At 39.4% G+C, this 19,902-nt stretch overlaps 4 protein-coding genes, 2 long non-coding RNA genes and 1 pseudogene across 9 annotated transcripts; 4 read left to right on the top strand and 3 right to left on the bottom strand.

The window, feature by feature from the left end:
• Positions 1-278: 278 nt before the first annotated feature.
• On the top strand, positions 279-1,394 carry LOC147919963 (uncharacterized; annotated as a pseudogene).
• Positions 1,395-1,438: 44 nt separating this feature from the next.
• LOC147919964 (uncharacterized) lies at positions 1,439-1,951 on the top strand. The gene has a single exon (XM_087504799.1). It carries the CDS (start codon positions 1,439-1,441, stop codon positions 1,949-1,951), a length of 513 nt encoding a protein of 170 aa, XP_087360925.1.
• A 428-nt stretch (positions 1,952-2,379) lies between these two features.
• LOC147919965 (uncharacterized) lies at positions 2,380-3,557 on the top strand. The gene is made up of 5 exons (XM_087504187.1): positions 2,380-2,508; positions 2,605-2,869; positions 3,078-3,171; positions 3,257-3,399; positions 3,469-3,557. Exons 1-5 carry the CDS (start codon positions 2,380-2,382, stop codon positions 3,555-3,557), a joined length of 720 nt encoding a protein of 239 aa, XP_087360313.1.
• Positions 3,558-4,914: 1,357 nt separating this feature from the next.
• On the bottom strand, positions 4,915-5,376 carry LOC104772063 (uncharacterized). The gene is made up of 2 exons (XR_764998.2): positions 5,322-5,376; positions 4,915-5,222 (listed from the first exon to the last, which is right to left on the bottom strand). It is a non-coding gene; the product is annotated as an uncharacterized LOC104772063 (long non-coding RNA).
• Positions 5,377-6,497: 1,121 nt separating this feature from the next.
• Positions 6,498-8,511, bottom strand: LOC104772064 (phosphoglycolate phosphatase 2). Its single transcript, XM_087504668.1, is given in 11 exon segments — positions 6,498-6,635; positions 6,752-6,856; positions 6,944-7,100; positions 7,102-7,225; positions 7,315-7,367; positions 7,477-7,536; positions 7,682-7,753; positions 7,830-7,904; positions 7,984-8,079; positions 8,181-8,248; positions 8,327-8,511. Coding segments are annotated over 9 exon segments (768 nt in total). The 5' UTR covers positions 8,496-8,511; the 3' UTR covers positions 6,498-6,635; positions 6,752-6,856; positions 6,944-7,049.
• Positions 8,512-8,575: 64 nt separating this feature from the next.
• Positions 8,576-11,805, top strand: LOC104772065 (putative galacturonosyltransferase 4). Of its 4 annotated transcripts, none has more exons than XM_010496716.3 (9): positions 8,576-8,965; positions 9,051-9,088; positions 9,174-9,215; positions 9,311-9,383; positions 9,494-9,597; positions 9,888-10,162; positions 10,261-10,618; positions 10,706-11,281; positions 11,399-11,805. In XM_010496716.3, the coding sequence occupies exons 1-9, from the start codon at positions 8,833-8,835 to the stop codon at positions 11,672-11,674; spliced, it is 1,875 nt and encodes a 624-aa protein (XP_010495018.2). In that variant the 5' UTR covers positions 8,576-8,832; the 3' UTR covers positions 11,675-11,805. The 4 variants fall into 4 exon arrangements, with proteins under 4 accessions (XP_010495018.2, XP_010495019.2, XP_019098044.2 ...); XM_010496717.3 differs by having other exon boundaries at positions 8,669-8,965; positions 9,054-9,088; XM_019242499.2 differs by having other exon boundaries at positions 8,704-8,965; positions 9,497-9,597.
• Positions 11,806-18,874: 7,069 nt separating this feature from the next.
• Positions 18,875-19,487, bottom strand: LOC147919966 (uncharacterized). Its single transcript, XR_015592691.1, has 3 exons — positions 19,347-19,487; positions 19,215-19,269; positions 18,875-19,089 (listed from the first exon to the last, which is right to left on the bottom strand). It is a non-coding gene; the product is annotated as an uncharacterized LOC147919966 (long non-coding RNA).
• Between the last annotated feature and the right edge of the window lie 415 nt (positions 19,488-19,902).

The raw sequence follows: 19,902 nt of genomic DNA on the forward strand, positions 1-19,902 counted from the left end.
TGCCTCTCGATCTCTGGCTCGCTACAAAAGACATATTGTGCAAAGATATTTTGTATTTGCAAAGGAACCGTACGAACAACCACAGTAAGTATTTAGTTTTTAAAATATAAATAAATATAATAGTATAGTATTTCTAAAATTTACTGATCTACACTAACGTATGCGATTATTATTCTGATCATAAATATGTCAACTAAAAAAAAATTATCCCTAATGCAGGTCTAATGTTAAGTCAGGAACAGATAACAAACTTATGCTTAGCTGAGATTGAAATAATTATGCGGTCCAACGGAAGCTCTCTGTCAACTATTGTGAATATGCCTAAACCAGACCAATCTGTGATGGATAATAATGAGAATAGGCTTCTAATAGATGAGAGAAACTACAGCCGTGATGAACAAAGAGAGAATTTAGACAAGTGGTTACGTATGTCGACCGATGAGTAACGAAGTGTCTACCTAGAAATTATTGAAGCTGTGAATTGTAACAAGGGAGGTATGTTTTTTGTTCATGGATTTGGTGGTACCGGAAAAACATTCTTGTGGAGTATTCTTGGCGCTGATATTCGATCTAGGGATGATATTGTTCTTAATGTTGCATCGAGTGGTATAGCTGCTTTACTTATGGAAGGTGGTAGGACAGCTCATTCTAGATTTGGTATACCCATCCATGTGGACGAATTTACAATATGTTCGATAGATGGTAAAGCACATGTTGCCGAGTTAATTAGAGAAGCAAAGCTCATTATATGGGATGAGGCTCCAAATGAACAAATATTGTTTCGAAACCTTGGATAGGAGTATGCGAGATATTATGAAGTGTGATCGGATTTTTGGAGGTAAAGTTTTTGTTTTAGGGGGTGATGTTAGACAAATTTTACCGGTTGTGCCAGAGGCTGGGAGAGTTGGAACAGTTTTAGCCTCTATAAACTCATCATTGCTTTGGGATAGTTGTAAAGTACTTCGGCTTACACAAAACATGAGGCTTCGCAAGGCGAAAAATAGTCAGGATGCAGATGCTCTCTCCACATTTTCAAAATGGCTACTCAATATTGGGGATGGCAAGATCAACGAGCCTAACAATGGTGAGGTAGAAATAGAAATACCCGAGGATTTATTGATTGTTGCATGTGATAATCCTATAGAAGCAATTGTTAAACAGATATACGGTCCATCATTTGCAACAAGGACCGATGCAAAATTCTTTTGCGAAAGAGCTATTCTTAGTCCAAGAAATGATGACGTCGATAAAATAAATCAATATATGCTCTCTCAACTTCCAGGTAAATTAAGAGTGCAACTTTTTAAAAAATATTTTTTTTGCAAACAAAATTCAATATAAACAGTTACTTATTTGAATTTTATTATATCGAGGGGAAGAAAGACAGTATTTGAGTTCAGACAGCATCGAGACTTCCGATACAAGTGCATACGACGATATGATCTACACTCAGGAATTCTTAAACAGTATTCACGTTTCTGGATTACCTAACCATGTTCTGACGCTAAAAAAGGGAGCACCTATCATGTTGCTTAGGAATATTGATCCTAAGCGAGGTTTATGCAATGGTACGAGATTGATTGTCACACAAATGGCGAATCATGTTATTGAAGCAAGGATTGTAACAGGTAAAAGAAACGTCAACGACAAAGTTCTTATCCCTAGGATGTTTGTGTCGCCACCGGATGCAAAGTTTCCCTTTCGTATGAGGCGTCGTCAGTTTCCCGTTGCTCTTGCATTTGCGATCACTATAAATAAAAGCCAAGGACAGACGTTGGAACATGTTGGATTGTATCTACCCAAGCCCGTATTTACACATGGACAACTATACGTTGCATTTTCCAGAGTTACAAGCAGAAAAGGATTGAAGATTTTGATTACAGATGAAGAAGGGAAATGTCAGAACAAAACCCTTAATGTAGTTTTCAAAGAAGTCTTTGAAAATATATGATTTTCTTTTAAGCATCTAATATCTACTATAACGTTCCATTCCATAATATTGTCATCTGATTCTCAGTTTTTTTCACCTTAATGATATTACCTTTTAAAATATCAATATACAAGTGTTAAGTTTTTAAAAATGAGTACGTAAAAACATATAAATATCCAAGTGTTAAGTTTTGAAAATTGAGTACGTATAAACATCTTAAACACGTTAACATAAATTATATTTTCTACATAAACAATGTGATGAACCTTATATTAAAACTGTGTTTATTTATATAATATTATAATTTAAAATAATCAGACTAAAGCGAGAAACTAAAAAGATTGAGACGCAACGTTTAGTCGTGACTCTTTGTATTCTTATAAATCAAAAATCCCCTTTTTGTTTTCGTTAACATTGAAGAATCAAGCAAAACCTAATTTGAGAGAATCATGAAATTCGATTATATTGCTGGTCTGGTTCGAGAAAGAACTAATTGGTATATCAATGTCAAGGTCTTACACTCTTGGACAGTCAGAGAGTTCTTCAAAAAACGAGTTCTGCTTCTTGTGGATCAAAAGGTTAGAGTCATTATCTGAATGATATTTACTTAAATTTCGAGTTCTAACAGTTGTTGTATATAAGACTTCTTACAAATTTTTTGTTAAACTGTGAAGGGTGACACTATTGAAGCTCCTTATTTGAATGATACACTCGCTAACCTCCCGAAATATATATACGATGGTGAGTGGTACAATATTAGAAATTTCAAAGTGATCTATCCAACCCTGGAGGATAGGAATACTCATCACCCCTATCAGATTAAATTTACGGGTCAAACCACAATGACGCTGCTCGAATCATTGAGTCCTAAGAATTACTTTAGGTTCGAGGATTTGGATGACATAAAACATGGAAGAATATATCAACCCATAACTTTCGGTAAGTATTTCTTAAATTGATTATATTAGTTTGAAACAATCCGTCTATATAGTTAATTGGTATCTTTGTGTTTGAAAAGTAGATTCTTAATTTTAGGATTTATGAAACTTTGTGTATTGGTTCTTCACATAAAAAAGGAATAATAACACTTTACCAATAATAGATTAGCAACACTTTGAAAACCTATATTCTCTTTTTCCCAAATTAGATGTTTGTGCGTGTATAATGGATGTGGAAGATAGAAGAAGGCCTGGGAGTATCATTGATATTAATGAAGTTGTTCTCACATTGTTGAATGGCAGGTACAAGATATTTAATTTCCCTTTATGATTGTTACAATTCAAAGTAGTTTCTGTCAACATTTTAATTGAGTTGATAAACATGTAGGTGTGAGACTGTGAAGTGTCGTCTCAAAGACAACCACGCTACTGAATTCAGGACCATATGGCAATCAAGCGGGTGCCATCTCATATACAAATCCGAACCTGTATTCTGTGTAATGCGGTTTATGAGGGTTGGAGAATATGAAGGTATGTAACATAAGTTTTAATTATCATAAGGTAATCAATAAAATTACCTAAAATTCTAAATGTCCATAGGTTCACCATGTCTTGAAAATACCTTAAACTCTTCGAAGATCTTCATAAAACCAGAGTACGAAGGACTGGAGCATCATCAGGCTATGTAAGATGTAATTATTTTTATGAAATCAAGTTCTGTATGATGTTAAAGTCAAATTTCTTAAAACAATTTATATATTTGCAGGACTGAATTTGCTGGGCGTTATTATATAAAACATGTGATGAACCAACAAGGTTAAAGCTCAGTAACTCAAATGTAAAGAATGGGATGTTGGCTGTCTCTTTTTCTTCTATTTAAAGGACTCTATATTTTAGTTTTTGTATTAACCGCTACTCAAATCCAACTTTCCGTTACTCTAAACTTTATTTTGTAATTTAGATAATACATTCTAATATCGAACTTTTGGAAATTGCTTACGCTCTTACAAAATTTGGTATTACTTATTGAATCTCAATATCTGTTTACTACAGTTTAGAAGTTTATTTAAAAGACTCAATTAGTAATTCACATTTAGAAAATTATTTTTCTTTAGTGAAATAAGTCTTTTACTATATATGCAAATACAAAAATGTATTTATAATCCAATAAAATATTATAAACTTTAAAAAAATTAGTTTAGAAATATAACATATCATAAAGTAACAAAACAATTATTATTAAAATCTTAATACCGCGCTTTAGGCGCGGGTACCTCCCTAGTGTTCCGTATGGGATAAGAAAAAATGGTAAAGAGAGAGAGAAAGAAGTAACTAATGGCCGAAAATTCTTAAATAATAAATAAAGTTGAATGATCACAAATTTGCGTAAACTGATAATTCCTGAACTTTTAAAATATGAGAATTCAATCAAAAAAAACCCAAACTTTCCAAAATTTACCAAAAAAAACATGAATTTTTGGTCTTGCCAAATAAATACTCAACTTTTGTTGATTTTCAAATATAATAACAAACTTTTCATTGACTTACCAAATTAGCACGCTGTTTATAAAATTAACAGACATATTAAACGTCATTAACACTACCGTTAACTGTTGGGGTTAAATCATACACGTCATTTTGAAATTTTTAATTTAAAAAAAAAAAAATCGCCAAGAATCGAACTCGTGTTATGAGAGTACATAAGGGAGGACTATACCACTGGACCAGCGGCAACTTTTAAATATTATTGCAACATACTTGTTTTTATTATATGCGTACACGGAATTAAAAAAGAATATAATCAGAGTTTATCGACTTTATCGTCTCGAGAGAGAAGAAAACGCAAGCAGGTCGATCTTTTTTTTTTCTTTTCAACCTTCTTCAATTCACAGATGACATAGATCTACTCATTGATTTTTTTGTTGAAACTAATTTCTCTTGATTTGTACTCTTTTCCAGAACTTAAAATTGTTCAGATTAAACCTGCAATTTAGTACCAAAATCTAGAAATTAACTAACAAAAACCTGCAAACTAACCAACTAAAATAAGGAAAAACTGCAATTTCTATTCACTTGCAAAACCAAAACTTAGAATTGTTCAAACCAAAACTGAGAATTGTTCAAACCAAACCTGCTACTTAGTTCCAAAATCTGAAAATTAACTAACAAAAACCTGCAACTTAAAATGGACTAAATAACATAACATAAAACAGGGTTGAGCTTATGCCTAGGATAACCAACTACCCCATCCTCTCTTCTTCGACTGATGCAAATTCCGACCGGGAGGACTTCTGTCAACAATGTTACTCCTTTTCTTAGCCATCGATTTTGAATCAAGAGAAAAATCCTTAAATCTAGAAAAAAGTAAAATCGAGAGAAATTAGTTTCAGCAGAAAAAATAATCGAATAGATCTGGGTAACCTATGAATTGGAGGTTGAAAAATTAAATTGACCTGTTAGTTTCAACGGAAAAAATGCTTGCGTTTTCTTCTCTCTCGAGACGATAAAGTCCATAAACTCTGATTATATTTTTTTTTTTTGTATTCCGTGTAAGCACATAATAAAAACAAGTATGTTGCAATATTGTTTGAAAGCTGCCGCTGGTCCAGTGGTATAATCCTCCTTTATGTACTTTCATAACCCGAGTTCGACCCTTCATGATGCATTTTTTTTTAAAATTAAATTTTTTAAAAAGACGTGTATGATTTAACCCCAACAGTTAACGGGTGGTGTTAACGACGTTTAATTTATCTGTTAATTTTATAAACAGTGTGCTAATTTGACAAGTCAATGAAAAGTTTGTTATTATATTTGAAAATCAACAAAAGTTGAGTATTTATTTGGCTAGACTAAAAATTCATGTTTTTTTTGGCAAAGTCTGACAAGTTTGGGTTTTTTTTGGTTGAATTCTCTTTTAAATATAGACAAAATGTTATGCAAATGATGAAAGATTATGTCTTAATTTCACGGTGCAGACAATTTAGACCTGTTGTTGTGTTAGTAAGCATTAATGAAATGACTTTGAGAAGAAAAAAAAAAGATACAAGGCATGCTAAAAGCACAAATAAGATTTGTACTCTTTTCCCTCATTATGTTCCTGTGCCCTTTGCAAAACTTCCTTATAGACACAGCAGAAACAGCCAAACTGAGGATGAGTTTCATTATCATTAAGTTTAACTTTGCAGGAGCGGAATATTCGCTGACAATCACATCACATTCACATGCCGTTTGGGTTGGACACCTTTTAAAAATCTTAACTCGAGACATCTGTGTTCCTCGATACGACCGTTTACATTTTCTAGTTTCTATTATCAATACACATCACATGTTTCTGGACCAAGCAAGGCTATAAAGGCTACTAGTAATAAACAATATAACCCACCCACCATATGACCTGAAACCAGGCTGTGCTTTTTGGACTTTCCACGAAAATCTTATTTAGTCATTCATTACCCGTTCATTCAGAAATCTTCTTTAAATCCAACATAACAAACGAATTCAACTCAGCCGTTATCAAAAGCTAGAAAGCCATGTTTTCCGATGGATCCTCAGATTATTAGCCAAGACAAAAATAATAACAATCAGAAAGTTCATCTTTCCATACGCAATAATAGGACATATCTTACTGTTTCACCGCAAGGCAAGATGATGACGGCCTTACTTACTAGGGGAATCCATCAGTTTTGTGATATCAGAGACTGTTCTTGTATAATAGTCTGGTTCAATCTTGTTGTCTTTTTCTAGTAGATCCGATTCACTTGTCACCCCTGTTTTTGACAAGCCCAACAACTTTTCAGTTCACTAATACATTCATTGTCCACATATCACCATTGACTTGTGATGATGGCTAGTAAAACTCAAAAACAAATATCAAAAGAGTGACCTGTTAAGACCAGGAGGGTTTTGCAGCCAGCATTCTGGCCCAAACAAGATATCAGTATCTAGCCTATCACCCACCATGCACATTCTTGACGAGTCTGTCCCAAATCTGTAAACACAAGGAAAAGATACCTCTTCATCACACAATGCTATATATAGTGCACACTATGAGCTGAGAAAGGAAGTGCACTTTTACTTTTGTAGCAGAAAGTCCATCATGAAAGTAGATGGTTTGCCAACAACTATTGGTTCTCTTTCAGTTGATCCACACATCGCAGCAACCATACAACCAGCACCTAGAATTACGAGTAAGAATTTGATGCTGTGACAAGCATACTGCTACTTTGGGCGCTGTAGCATTTTGAGTCTAATGACCATACCAGGCCACTCCTGCAGATCTGTCATATGTCCTACTGCATCACGGTTGGTCGCAATGAAAAGACATCCAGGATTCTCACGTACACAGAGGGTCCCGTACCTGCCGTTACCGGTTATAGTGTTAGACTAGACTCTCAAAAACTGGATTAAAACAACCGACTTGTATGCAATTAGTATAATCCATCTTACTGAAGCTTATAGTAGTTAATGTTGGGGTCTAGTCCGACTACAACTGCTCCAACCTGAGACAGGAAGACATGAAGAAACATGGAGAGCAAAATAGAAGAAGAAAAAGAAAAGCAAGATTCTATATACGGCCAATTAGGAATCAAAGTCTGATAGGCACATTACACTTTTATCATGTTCAAAGAGACAGTTTGATTTCCATTGTGCCTTCTTTTCACCATCTTCCTGCAGGGAGACAAATACTGCTGAGGAACTCGAAGTATCCAATGTTTGGCTGGTTTAAACACTCATCAGGGCCAATATCTATTAGTCGTCAAAGCGATCATAGTAAAAGTAGTTCCAAAAAAGAAAAAAAAAAAAGACTACTTACGGGACCACCAAGACCTGAAAAACCAGCAATCTGCAGCTCCTCGAGAACACCCTCTCCACCAATCACATAAACCTACAAACAGCAAAGACGAAATAGTGAGAAAACAAGGACGGGATAGAGACATAAGGAAATTTTGTTAGTCAAAGACGAACCTTCTTGTCCTTGGGAAGTTGTTGACTTTGAGGTACATAGCTGCGGCAAAAGAGGAAGAGAAGATCTCATCCTTGCAAAGATAATCACAGTTTAGAAAAAGGCCACAGGACAGGGTTTAGGTAGGGAATGGAAGAAGGTAAGGTACACACCTGAGTAACAGAAGAAAGACCCAAAGATCGGAACTTTTCAGCGTATTGCCTCCTCGATTTGACCGAATTGTTTGTCACAAAGACAACATTTTTACCCTGACACAAAAATCATCAGAGAGAGAGAGAGAGAGAGAGAGAGAGAGAGAGAGAGGGGAAAGGGAAATGGAAAGGGAGGAGAGTGGGAAAAGGTCAAGTGCCTTAGAGCGGATTAGGTCGAGAGTTTGGGAGACGCCATCGATGAGCGTTTCACCCTTCCATATAACACCTGAATCGAATCGAATCGAATCGATGAATCATCATCCATCAGAGAAGGAATTAAGGAATAAAAGGGCAGAGGGTATACCATCGCAGTCAAAGAGGAAAGTGTCGACAGAGTCAAAGAGAGATTTGAAGGTACGGGAGGAGAGAAGCTGAGGCGCCATTAGAGTGGGAGAGTCTGATAAGTGATATAAGTCGTCTTCTTCTTCTTTCCCAGAATTCGGGAATTTGATAGATCGATCTCTAAACGACATCGTTCGTTTCTATCGCTCGTTAATTATTGTATGGCCCAGCCAGGTATTAAAAACGAATGTTGTGGGTTTCAAAGGCCCAAACAGCAAGGAGGGTTCATTTTTCGGTTAGTGAGCTTTGTGTGTGAGGGGGAATCTATATAGACCACACAAATTCAGATAGTTCAAATAATGAAGGGTAAAAGCGTCTTATCATCCACCACCAGCTGGTAATTTGTTTTTTCTTTTCACTTGTTCTTCTTCTTCTTCTTCTTCTTCTTCTTCTCTCTCTCTCTCTCTCAATCACTCACACTTAAAAAAAAAAGAAAAAAGAAAGTGTTTTGGCTCTCTTGATCTGCTGATGCGCTCTCAACTGAACTGGGTGACGATGATGGTGAAGCTTCGAAATCTTGTTCTTTTCTTCATGCTCCTCACCGTCGTCGCTCCTATCCTCCTCTACACCGATCCCGCCGCTTCCTTCAAGACTCCCTTTTGTCGGTTCTTCTCTCAATCTCTCTCTCATATCTCCGATTTGGATTTTGCATTTCTAATCATCGTCTTCTTTGTTTCATTCTGTAGCAGCTAAGCGCGATTTCCTCGAGGACGTAACCGCCTTGGTCCGTATCATATGACACTCTCTCTCTCTCTCTTTTGATGACCTGTTAGGTGTTTTCGACTTGTTCACATTTGTTTCCTTTTCAGACTTTCAATTCCGATGGGAATCGTTTGAATCTGCTTCCGCGGGTACTTTTTTTCCAAGTGGTTTTACTTCAATCAGATCTTTCTTTCTTTAGCTCTCGTTTCTTCAATTTCTTGTTCAACATTGCATCTGTCTATAGGAATCTCCGGCAGTGCTCAGAGGAGGAGAAGAAGTCGTGGTCTATTCCGTCGATAAGAATTCACGACGGCAAGGTACGTGTGATGTGATGTGATGTGAATTCCTCTTTTTTTTTTTTTTTTTTTTTTTTTTTTTTTTTTTTTTCTCCTCCCCCCCTCCTCTCTCATTTCGCCAATTACCTCAGAAGAAGCCAGAGACCAATTGTCTGCTCGAGTTCTTTCCGCCACCGACGATGACGACGACAATTCTATCAAACAAGTCACTGATTCTGCCTCTGAGATTAATAGGGTACGTACGTTGGTGTTTTCTACACCCTTAAAATCTCTTTCTTTTTACCACGGGAATCAGAAGTGGGTTTTTTCCTTGTTGTTGTTAGTTAGGGCTCCAGATTTGGCTTTTTATACTTACTTGATAACTAGTAGTATAAAATTAGGAGAAAACCCTACCTATCCTCCTTGTGGTTGCCTATGCACGTAACGTATGTATGTAGCTTCCTCCTTAGGGGGTCTTGTTGTGCCCACAATTTTTATTTCCCCTTTCCCTCATATATTTGTGCTGTCAATCTCATCATCTTTCAGGAAAGGACCCCTGTTCAATTGTCCCAGCAAACCTCTGAAAAAGCTGATGACCATGAGCCTAATGCTTTCGGAGCTAAGAAAGAGAAGATAAACAACGTCTTGTTGCCTGATGCTCAGGTCAGGCACCTTAAAGATCAGCTTATTAGGGCTAAGGTTTATCTTTCACTTCTATCTGCAAAGGCCAATCCACATTTTGTCAGGGAGCTTCGACTCCGTGTTAAAGAAGTTCAACGGGCACTTGCAGATGCCTCCAAGGATTCGGATCTCCCAAAGACGTAAGTTCCCACTTGTTGTTTATCACCTCTCGAAAAAAACATGTTTCTTCCTCTTCTTAACTGATGATTTCTCTACCCATTTTTTAAATAAAACCCAGTGCTATTGACAAGCTAAAAGCAATGGAGCAAACTTTGGCCAAAGGCAAGCAGATCCAAGATGACTGTTCCACAGTGGTCAAGAAGCTACGTGCAATGCTCCACTCCGCAGAGGAGCAGCTACGGGTCCATAAGAAGCAAACCATGTTCTTGACTCAATTGACTGCTAAAACCATTCCAAAAGGACTTCACTGCCTCCCTCTGCGCCTCACGACAGATTATTATGCTTTAAATTCATCTCAACAACAATTCCCAAATCAGGACAAACTAGAAGATACTCTGCTGTATCACTATGCCCTTTTCTCTGATAATGTTTTGGCTACGTCAGTTGTTGTTAACTCTACCATAACCAATGCAAAGGTAAGAAGTGACTTTGTTCTTTTGTTTTAACATTTTATATTGTGCGTCTTTCTGTTAAACTTACGGGTCTTAATGGTTTATTGGCAGCATCCCTCAAAGCATGTCTTCCACATCGTCACAGACAGACTCAATTATGCCGCTATGAGGATGTGGTTCCTGGACAACCCACCAGGCAAAGCCACCATCCAGGTTCAGAATGTTGAAGAATTTACATGGCTGAATTCAAGCTACAGTCCCGTTCTTAAACAGCTTAGTTCTAGATCGATGATAGATTACTACTTCAGAGCCCACCATACAAATTCAGACACAAACATCAAGTTCCGGAATCCAAAATACTTATCGATCCTTAATCATCTTCGTTTTTACTTGCCTGAGATCTTTCCGAAGCTCAGCAAAGTGCTCTTCTTGGATGATGATATAGTTGTGCAGAAGGACCTTTCTGGTCTTTGGTCAGTTGATCTGAGAGGTAATGTCAACGGTGCTGTAGAGACTTGTGGGGAAAGCTTTCATCGCTTTGACCGTTATCTGAACTTCTCAAATCCACTCATCTCCAAGAACTTTGACCCTCGTGCTTGTGGTTGGGCATATGGTATGAATGTCTTTGATCTGGATGAATGGAAGAGGCAAAACATCACAGAGGTTTATCATCGATGGCAGGATCTGGTATGCAGAAAATATATTTTACTTATGTTTGAGTTGCCTGTCAGTGTGGGCTAAGTCGCATCCGTCTTGATTCCAAGAATGTTTGCTAATCTTATACACGAACGATTTGAACTGCAGAACCAAGACCGAGAATTGTGGAAGCTAGGGACGTTGCCGCCTGGTCTAATCACATTTTGGAGACGAACATATCCGCTAGACCGGAAATGGCACACACTAGGCCTTGGATACAACCCGAGTGTGAACCAGAGGGATATTGAGAGGGCAGCTGTGATACACTATAATGGTAACCTCAAACCATGGCTAGAGATTGGGATTCCAAGATACAGAGGCTTCTGGTCAAAGCACGTAGACTATGAGCATGTTTATCTCAGAGAATGCAACATCAATCCTTAGAGTTAGAGTCTGTTGTAAGAGCAATGTTGTACGTCTCAAAATCTGACGAGATGATCATTACATGAAAAACAAATTGTAGATGACACGGTAAAAGGAGATTCGTTCCAATAGGCACGACCGATGTTATTTTATTTTATTCTTATTTTTTTTTTTTGTCAACGACCGATGTTATTATTGCAATTTGCAACATATATCAACGAGAGGAATTAAAACGAAAGAGTGAAACAACTATTTTCTAATTCTTTGAAATTTTTTATTTTTTTTTGTCGACTTAACGTTCTACGAGTGGAATTGCAACATATATCAACGACAAGAATTATTGCAACATAGAACGCTGTTTAGTTAGAGTACTAACAAAGTATATGTACGAACTAAACCTAAGATCTAGAGAATAGACCTAGACAACGATTGCTAAAGAAGGAAAGAACAAGAAAGTAAAACGACTCAAGCGAGTTTAAGGAGTACGGATTCCGATGTGGAATCTTACGTCTCTCTCGCCAGAGTTATACTATGGAAACTACTAGCTTCTTCTGAGCTCAAACCAAGCTACAACAATGGCGTCTCCTGACAAACTTGTAACGCCCGCGATCCTGAATAGGATCGTAGGCCGTGACTTGGTTCGAGATGATAGGGAGATCTCAGACAAGTCGGGAATGAGCTACTCGCTAGCTCGGACAATGAGGGAAAACGAGCCAAGTATGGGACAAAGATCGGTCAGCTTCAGACAGCTCTCGGCCAGCTGCGGAAAGCTCTCGGCCAGCTGCGGACAGCTCCCGGCCAGCTGCAGACAGCTTGACCAGCTTGCATCAGCTCGGTCAGCTGCCGGGCAGCTACCACTAGCTCGACCAGCTGCCAAGGAGCTCGACCAAGCTCGGCCAACTGGACGGTGGTGGACAGTGTGTGGGTCAGCTAGGAAGTTGGTGAGCGGTCATGGGACGTGGTGACCAAACAGGCACGACCAAACGTGCACGATCAAACGAGAGCGATCGAAAGGGCTTGACGGATAGGTGCCTTTTGGGGCCTAGACATCGGCCAACACCCTATATATAGAGGGCGTGGCATTCATTTCGAGATATCAGCGGAAATCAGAAAACATAGTAAAATCTCGAGTGTGATCGAGAGAGAGAACGAAAGAAAGGTTTCTAAGGCCGAGAGTTCGGTGAGTAAGGTTGGAGTGACGGAGATACGATGATGTACCAACCTTATTGGTTCTGAGGGATTGGGTAGTTGCATCATCGAGCATAAGCATATATAATGCTTCGGTTGGTCCAGCTGGTCGGAGGAAAGGGGGTGGGCTCGAAAGTGGATCGGGAACCGCTAGGTTCACCGTGATATGACCGAACTGATGCGCATGCTACCTCCCTACCGATCAGTGTACCATCCGTAGTGTCCATGTACGGACGGTATGGTTGGAGAAAAGTAAACGCGGCTCGGTGGTTGGACAGGGGATCTGTACAGAAGCCTCGGTACACCATCTGAACTGATGCGCGGGATAACTCTCTACAGGCCAACCGCTGTACTGGATGGATGTATAGAACTTAGTGTGCATTGCATGACATTGTACTGCCTAAGGGAAATGTTATTAATGGCGACTTGGATTTCAAGAAAGGAGGGTGATCGCGGGAAAGGATTAGTTTCAGCGCGAGACTCAAGGCTGGAAAGATGAGTGGTGGTGTTAAGGGTAGCTAGGATCGATTATACAACTTGTACTAGCTTATTATGCAAACTCATAAGTTGTATTGAATCCTTTGATTATATAATACAATACCCGTTTGTTTGCTTTACTCTATGTTTATATCATATAGACTCTAAGTAATGAATCTCAGAATGTGCGAATAAACTTTGTTTAAAGAATGGGCCATAAAATATGACTAAGAAGCGAATTGGGTCGAGAGAACCTCACCGGCCATAGATAGTCCGGGGTCGGGGTCTTTTACTTAGCCATACAACCAACCAACCCCATAGGCTTTTCACCGGCCATAGATAGTCCCTTTGGTGCACGGTGATCGGTTGCGCTTCTCAAACCACTCGTGTTCCCGAAGCTTGGCACTAGACGTGCCTTTAGTTGACCTATCGGTCATACCTTTGAACCTTGATCAACTCATCGTTTTGGTATCAGATCCATGTCCGATCTAACGATCCGACCCCATATTCAAATCGCCAATCAACCACCGACCAGGCCGATACTTCCGAACGACTTATCGACCATACGACCAGTCAATCCAACCTACGGCTCGAATCGTTGATCATTTGATCACCCGATCCAACTATCGAATGAAACACTAATCAATCCTCGAACGATCCAACCATTGGCGCGGATTGTCGCTGACCTTTCGATCAGTTCGATGCTATGATCGAACCGTCGATCATCCTGCGATCAGTTTGACTCCATTGTCGAACCGTCTCTTATCCATCAATCAGTTCGACTCGATTGTCAAACCATCGTTCGTCTCATCGTACATTCGATAGAAAGGTAGCATGCGCATCAGTTCAGACGAGTATCGATGTACTCGCCAAGCCGCACCCCTTTTTCTTCTAAGGCATAGATGGACGATGGATGGATGATGGTGTGTTGAATGGGCTGGGCGTCCGTCCCTTATATAGGAAACCCTTGAAAGGACACGCCCATACCTTGCCCCTTTTCGATGGGTCGCGTCTCTTTGAACAGTCGCACCCTTCTGATGGTGACCGTTGATGCTACCGAGCTACGTTACTCCTCTAGCTCGAGTGTTAGCTGACCAGACCACCCAACTGGGTCAGCACCAGATCAGTTCACCGAGCTAAGTTGAGCTGTCGGCCAGCTCGTCTAGCTGAGCTAGCTAGTGTACCAGCTGATGTAGCTCAGCTAAGTTGAGCTAGCTAGTTCATCAAGCTTCTTGAGCTTGTTAAGCTCATATTCCAGCTAGTTGAGCTAGTAGCTTAGCTATTAAAGCTCATCTAGCTTTCATTTTTCTTAAAACAAAGTGCCCCCCTTTAGTCATTAGAAGGAGTTGTACTCTTTTTCCTACTTCGGGTTTGTCCCATATGTAAGCCTTCCCTATATAAAGGCCTAAACCCTCATTGTAAAAGTAAGAGTTGAATATTGAATTAATTTCCCAAAGAGAGAATCTTTGTTTCTTGTCTCATCCCTCTCCTTAGCCCAAGTCCGGCACTTGGCTCTTGAGAAATCCTATGAGATTCACGAACCGGGTTCGTAATCCCCTAGTCCGACCGTATCATGAGCCGAGCCATCTCTCGTGTGTCGTCGCATCAATCCATCGCTTTCGTCCGCTGCGTCCGTCGTTCATCCGTACGCAGCATCCCATCCGCCATTTCCTTGAGAACCGATCGGGTCGAGTTTCTTACTGAGACATTCTCTCATCCGACCATCATTCTCGGAGATTACCGAGTCGAGTTATTCATCGGCAAATCTCGTCCCGCTTCCATCCTTTCCATCCGTCCATCTCTTCTAGAGATCACCGAGTCGAGATTCTCATCGGTCGATCCCCTCCATTCCGCCAATCCTTGAAGAGAGCTGACAAGATTGAAGGTCGTACGTCGTTCCGCAACCGGAGATCCGCGTCCGACCGTCCGCAGAGACCATCCACCATCCACAGCGACTATCCGTCTGCCGCTTCCGTCCATAGTGACCGTCCGTCCGTACGATTCCGTAAACGACCGTGACCTGGGTTCACATCAGCTGGTATCAGAGCTAAAAGTTCCACACAAGGTTGCATCTATCATTTACCTTTCTGTTCTTGCATCTTTTATTATCCTATGCTTTCATTGTGCTCTAGGTTGTTAGTTTCCATCTTTCGTTATTAGTTGTTCTTGCTTGTGTTCTTGAGTGTTCTTAGTTTGCTTGTGCTAGATCTGTTTTAGGGTGTGTTGCTTTTCGTTTTGTTGTTTACAGGGTGTTAGATCCGTTTTTGCTTTTGCCTTGTTGCTTTATTATGTTTTTACCTCTTTGCTTGGTAACATTTAGGGTAAAAGTCATTTGGTTTCTACCACTTGCTTTTTGCTCTTTAAATCTCAGCCAAGTATTTTGAATTTCAAACTGGTCAAAGCCACATTTTGAAATTTTGTGTGGTCTAGGTTTAGTTTTCTTTTGTGTGTTAGAAGATTAGCCACCTCTCATGTCCTTTTGGTCAAGGCCACCACATGTGGAGGTGGACAGCCACCTTTGAACCTTGTGGTCCTTCGGTGAGTTGTCATGTTGACATTTAGTGACTATTTTTGCCAATCATTGGTTGTTCTTTGCTTTTGGCTTTATTAGATAAAGTTGTTTGTCTTTTTCTTCCTTTTGTTAACCATAGGTTTGAATTTAATCTCTTTGATCATTTGCTTAATCCTCTCCTCTTATCTTACTTGCGAGGTACCATTGCCACGTCACGATCGAGTCATCGGCCATACCACCCACGACCGTCCGATCATATAGCCGCGTCAGCGTATCAACATCCGCGTATCATCGTTCAACGCTCGTATCACCGTACCGATGTCCGACCACCGTTGGCCGTCCGTACCCACCGTCCATATCAGCTGTCCGTACTGACGTCCGACCATCATTGGCCGTCCGTACCCGCTGTCCATATCAGCCATCCGTACCCGCCGTCCGTACCGTCGTGCGAACATCATCGGCCGTCCATACCAGCCGTCCGTACCCATCATCCGTATCGTCGCCAACCACCGTTAGCCGCCCGTACCATCGACCGTACCTAGTCCTAGAGCCGTGATTGATAGCCAATTCTTGATTCAACCCTGATCAAGTATGGAATATGAGGACTTCAACTCCGATGACGAACCATGGTACGAAGAACACCATGGTACTGATCAGGAACAAGAGGCCACCGAAGACAAGCCATGGTATGACGAACACCATGGTATCGATCTGGAACCAGAGGCTACCAAGGACGAACCATGGTACGAAAAGGACTATGAAGAAGGACCGCATCAAGAGGAACGCGAGCATGGATCATTGGACTATCATTGGCCGTCTATGTCACGAGCTACGCGCCATAGCGAGCCAAGGATGAATCTCTATGATGATTCCGATAGTGATGACTGGTGTTTGTACTACAAGGATACAAGGCACCTAGCCGCAAGGAGAATGGAGCCTACTCCCGAACCAACCAGTACAATAGACGCTTTGATCTCTCTCCAATGCGGACTTCAAGACATTAACGACAGGCTTGACCGATTAGAATTGCCGTCAACTCAGAAACGGGTTGAGAGACGCTCGAGTGTCCGCCACAGCCGCAACCAAGGAATTCCTAGTTGGTCCCCAAGCGCGTTCACTCGAGATAAAATACCACGGCGCCAACACCCCGAACCATCCCGTATGCCGGCTCTGCGATCAATTCGCAACTCGGCCCTTGTTGAGAGATCAAGGACTTATGTTCCTCCAGTCCAGTACCGAGAGCTGTCAACTCGGAACAAGGAACCAGCCCAAGGAGACGTCCCTGCTTAGATCATACCGAGACCAGAAATACCATGGGTAGTCATCAAGCCATGCGGACAGCTAGCTGAAGGACCCGTGTCAAGGACGCAACCAGATCGTGAACCGGACCATAAAGAGGACGTCTATGGATCAGAAGGAATCATAGAGACACCAGGCTGAGCTGCCAGATCACCAAGCTCATATACTCGGAGGCACAAGTTCAGTCTGTCATGCGGACCACGGTCAACTTTTTACCGCTCTTAACGACCGAGCCAACACTCGATCACCGTGTCCGGAGCCGACCATGGTACGTGAATCCTCATACGGGATGCATACCAAGTCAATAGGCGACGCAAAAAAAGTTTCTGGCCGTGCGATTAGTTCCCTATCCGGTAATCACTTGGTAATGGGGAGTTTCAAGCAATTGGAGCCACTGGAGATGGCCATTGAGGTGTCTTTTCATGCGGTATTGTTCATGTATACTACAAGTAGTACGCTCCAGCTGGGAGTTGCCAATGACGTGCCACCTTTCTCCACTCTTAGCGCCAAGCCACTACCGCACAAGGTCTTATGGCGAGGCATTTTTGAAACTTTGGTGCAGATCAAACTTTTGTGTGGCATGCTGGAGAGTCTCAGGAAGCAACCAAGGTTCATGAAGGGGTCGGAGCGACCAATGCTACTGGCCTTACCGGGGAAGTGTTATCCTTTTCTCTTAAGGCCTTACTTTTACCTTTTGATCCCAATAAAATTAGACCTTGGTTGAATTCCTTGATGCTGCATATTCGGTTTTCCTTTTTGATCCAAGTGTTGGGTCGAGTTTTGAGGTCAAAACTTCTAGAAGAGGGAGGGAATGATGAGAGCATGGGATTGTACATCTCTTGGACATTTCTCGGACACCTCTTGGACACTCGGACAATCGGTACTAGCGTCCAGCAGCTAGCGTAGGCGGCAAGTATCCAACCCGGAGCAACAATGTGGCATCAACCAGTCCTCAAGGATCATCAAGGAGGAGCAAGACAAGGTCATCTAACTGCCATTTCCAATCCAAGCTCCAAACTTTACACCAAGGAATCATGGCTAGCATCACCAATGAAGAGCCTTGGGTGCGACCAGCTTTGGGAAGCTTGATTCGCGTGTCTTCACCATCACGCTAGTGTGAAGACACCTCTAAGTCATTAGAAGGAGCTGTACTCTTTTTCCTACTTCGGGTTTGTCCCAATGGGTTTACGGAAGGGGTTTTAAGGAGGCAGCGAGCTCTAGTCACTACAAAAAAAAGGTTGTATTACATCAGTTATTTTATATATTTGCATCATGTATATTGATGCAAATAAGTTTTACATCATTTATAAAAGTGATTTATGATTTGATGATGCAAATATTTTGCATCAGTTTAAAAAATATTTGCATCAATTATTGATATTGATGTTAATTTATATCACTTGTAAAAAAATGATGTTAAGTTTTGTATCATTTATTATAAATGTTGTTAAATTTGTATCAATTAATATAAGTGATATTAATATTTGTAACAATTATTATAATTGATGTAAAATTTTTGTATCAACTGTAAGTAGTGATGTTAAAATTAATTCCAATTTTTATAATTGATTTCCAATAATTATGTTATTTACAATTTTTTTAATATAATTTTCGTATTACTAATTTATTTTATTAATAAAAAATATATTTTTAATAATTATTATATTTTGTATAGCAAAAACTGTTTAAAATATCTATTAAAATCTCAATACAACTATATTAAAATCTTTACTAATTCATCATCATTTGTAGATCAAATCTTATTCAAAGCCTATAATATACATCATCATCGACTCTTTATAGAAAAAAAAAAGGTGATATGATCCAAGATTACAATGGAGCATGATTCCTTCCGCGTTTATGAAACACATCTTGCTTTTGTTTCATGTTACTTCATTTCCATTATCTTGCTGATATTATTCCTTCATCTTGAAAACGGTTTTTCTGTACTTTGCCTCTTCTACATGTAGAATAATGATTGTAAGTTAGATTTATCATGGTGCTTGAAATATCGTCATACTACAAAAAAAGGATTATATCTCTTGAATATTGTATATATATATATATTTCAAAGTATAAGAATACCTTTACATGATCTTTTCCCAAACCATGTAGGAGTACATACATGTCAATCTCCTCACTGTTTACAAAATCATAATTAGAACATAAACAAAAACTCATAACAAAGCAAAATTTGAGAATGATTGTAATCACAACCTTTGAGATAATTGGAATCGAGGCCTCAACATATGTAGATTTATTGAAGAAATTGAGAAAGTAAAAACCTCCCAAAAAATAAAAAGAGCATGAGATGGAGAAGAACTAACAATTATGAAGTAAGTGAATGTGAGGTTGAAGAAGAAAATATTTAGGATCCCTGAAAAAGAGGGATGAGTTAATTAGTTGTTTTTAAGGAAAATGCTATTTTTATTATGTGCTAAAATATTTAAAACATTTATTACTTACTAAAAAGAATATTTTTCACCTTTTCTAAAATGGAAATTGAGGATATACGTTACGTGAGAATTTAAGGTTGTAACCATAAACAGAATTCGAAATTGAATTTATATTGTAGCCATAAACAATTTTTAACAAAAAATATAAAGATTTAAGGTTTGAATTAATTTATTGTTATTATTTTTTATTTATTGCCAAATCAAAAGTGAACATACGGTTGAGATTTTTTAATTTAAAAAATACTAGAAAGAAACTAGATATTTAAATAGAGTTAAAAAAACTGAAAATAATTAAAAACTAATAAATTAATATATAT

The sequence above is a fragment of the Camelina sativa genome, chromosome 20 (genome assembly GCF_030686135.1).
Source record: "Camelina sativa cultivar CO46 ecotype springtype chromosome 20, ASM3068613v1".
Lineage (NCBI taxonomy): Eukaryota > Viridiplantae > Streptophyta > Magnoliopsida > Brassicales > Brassicaceae > Camelina > Camelina sativa.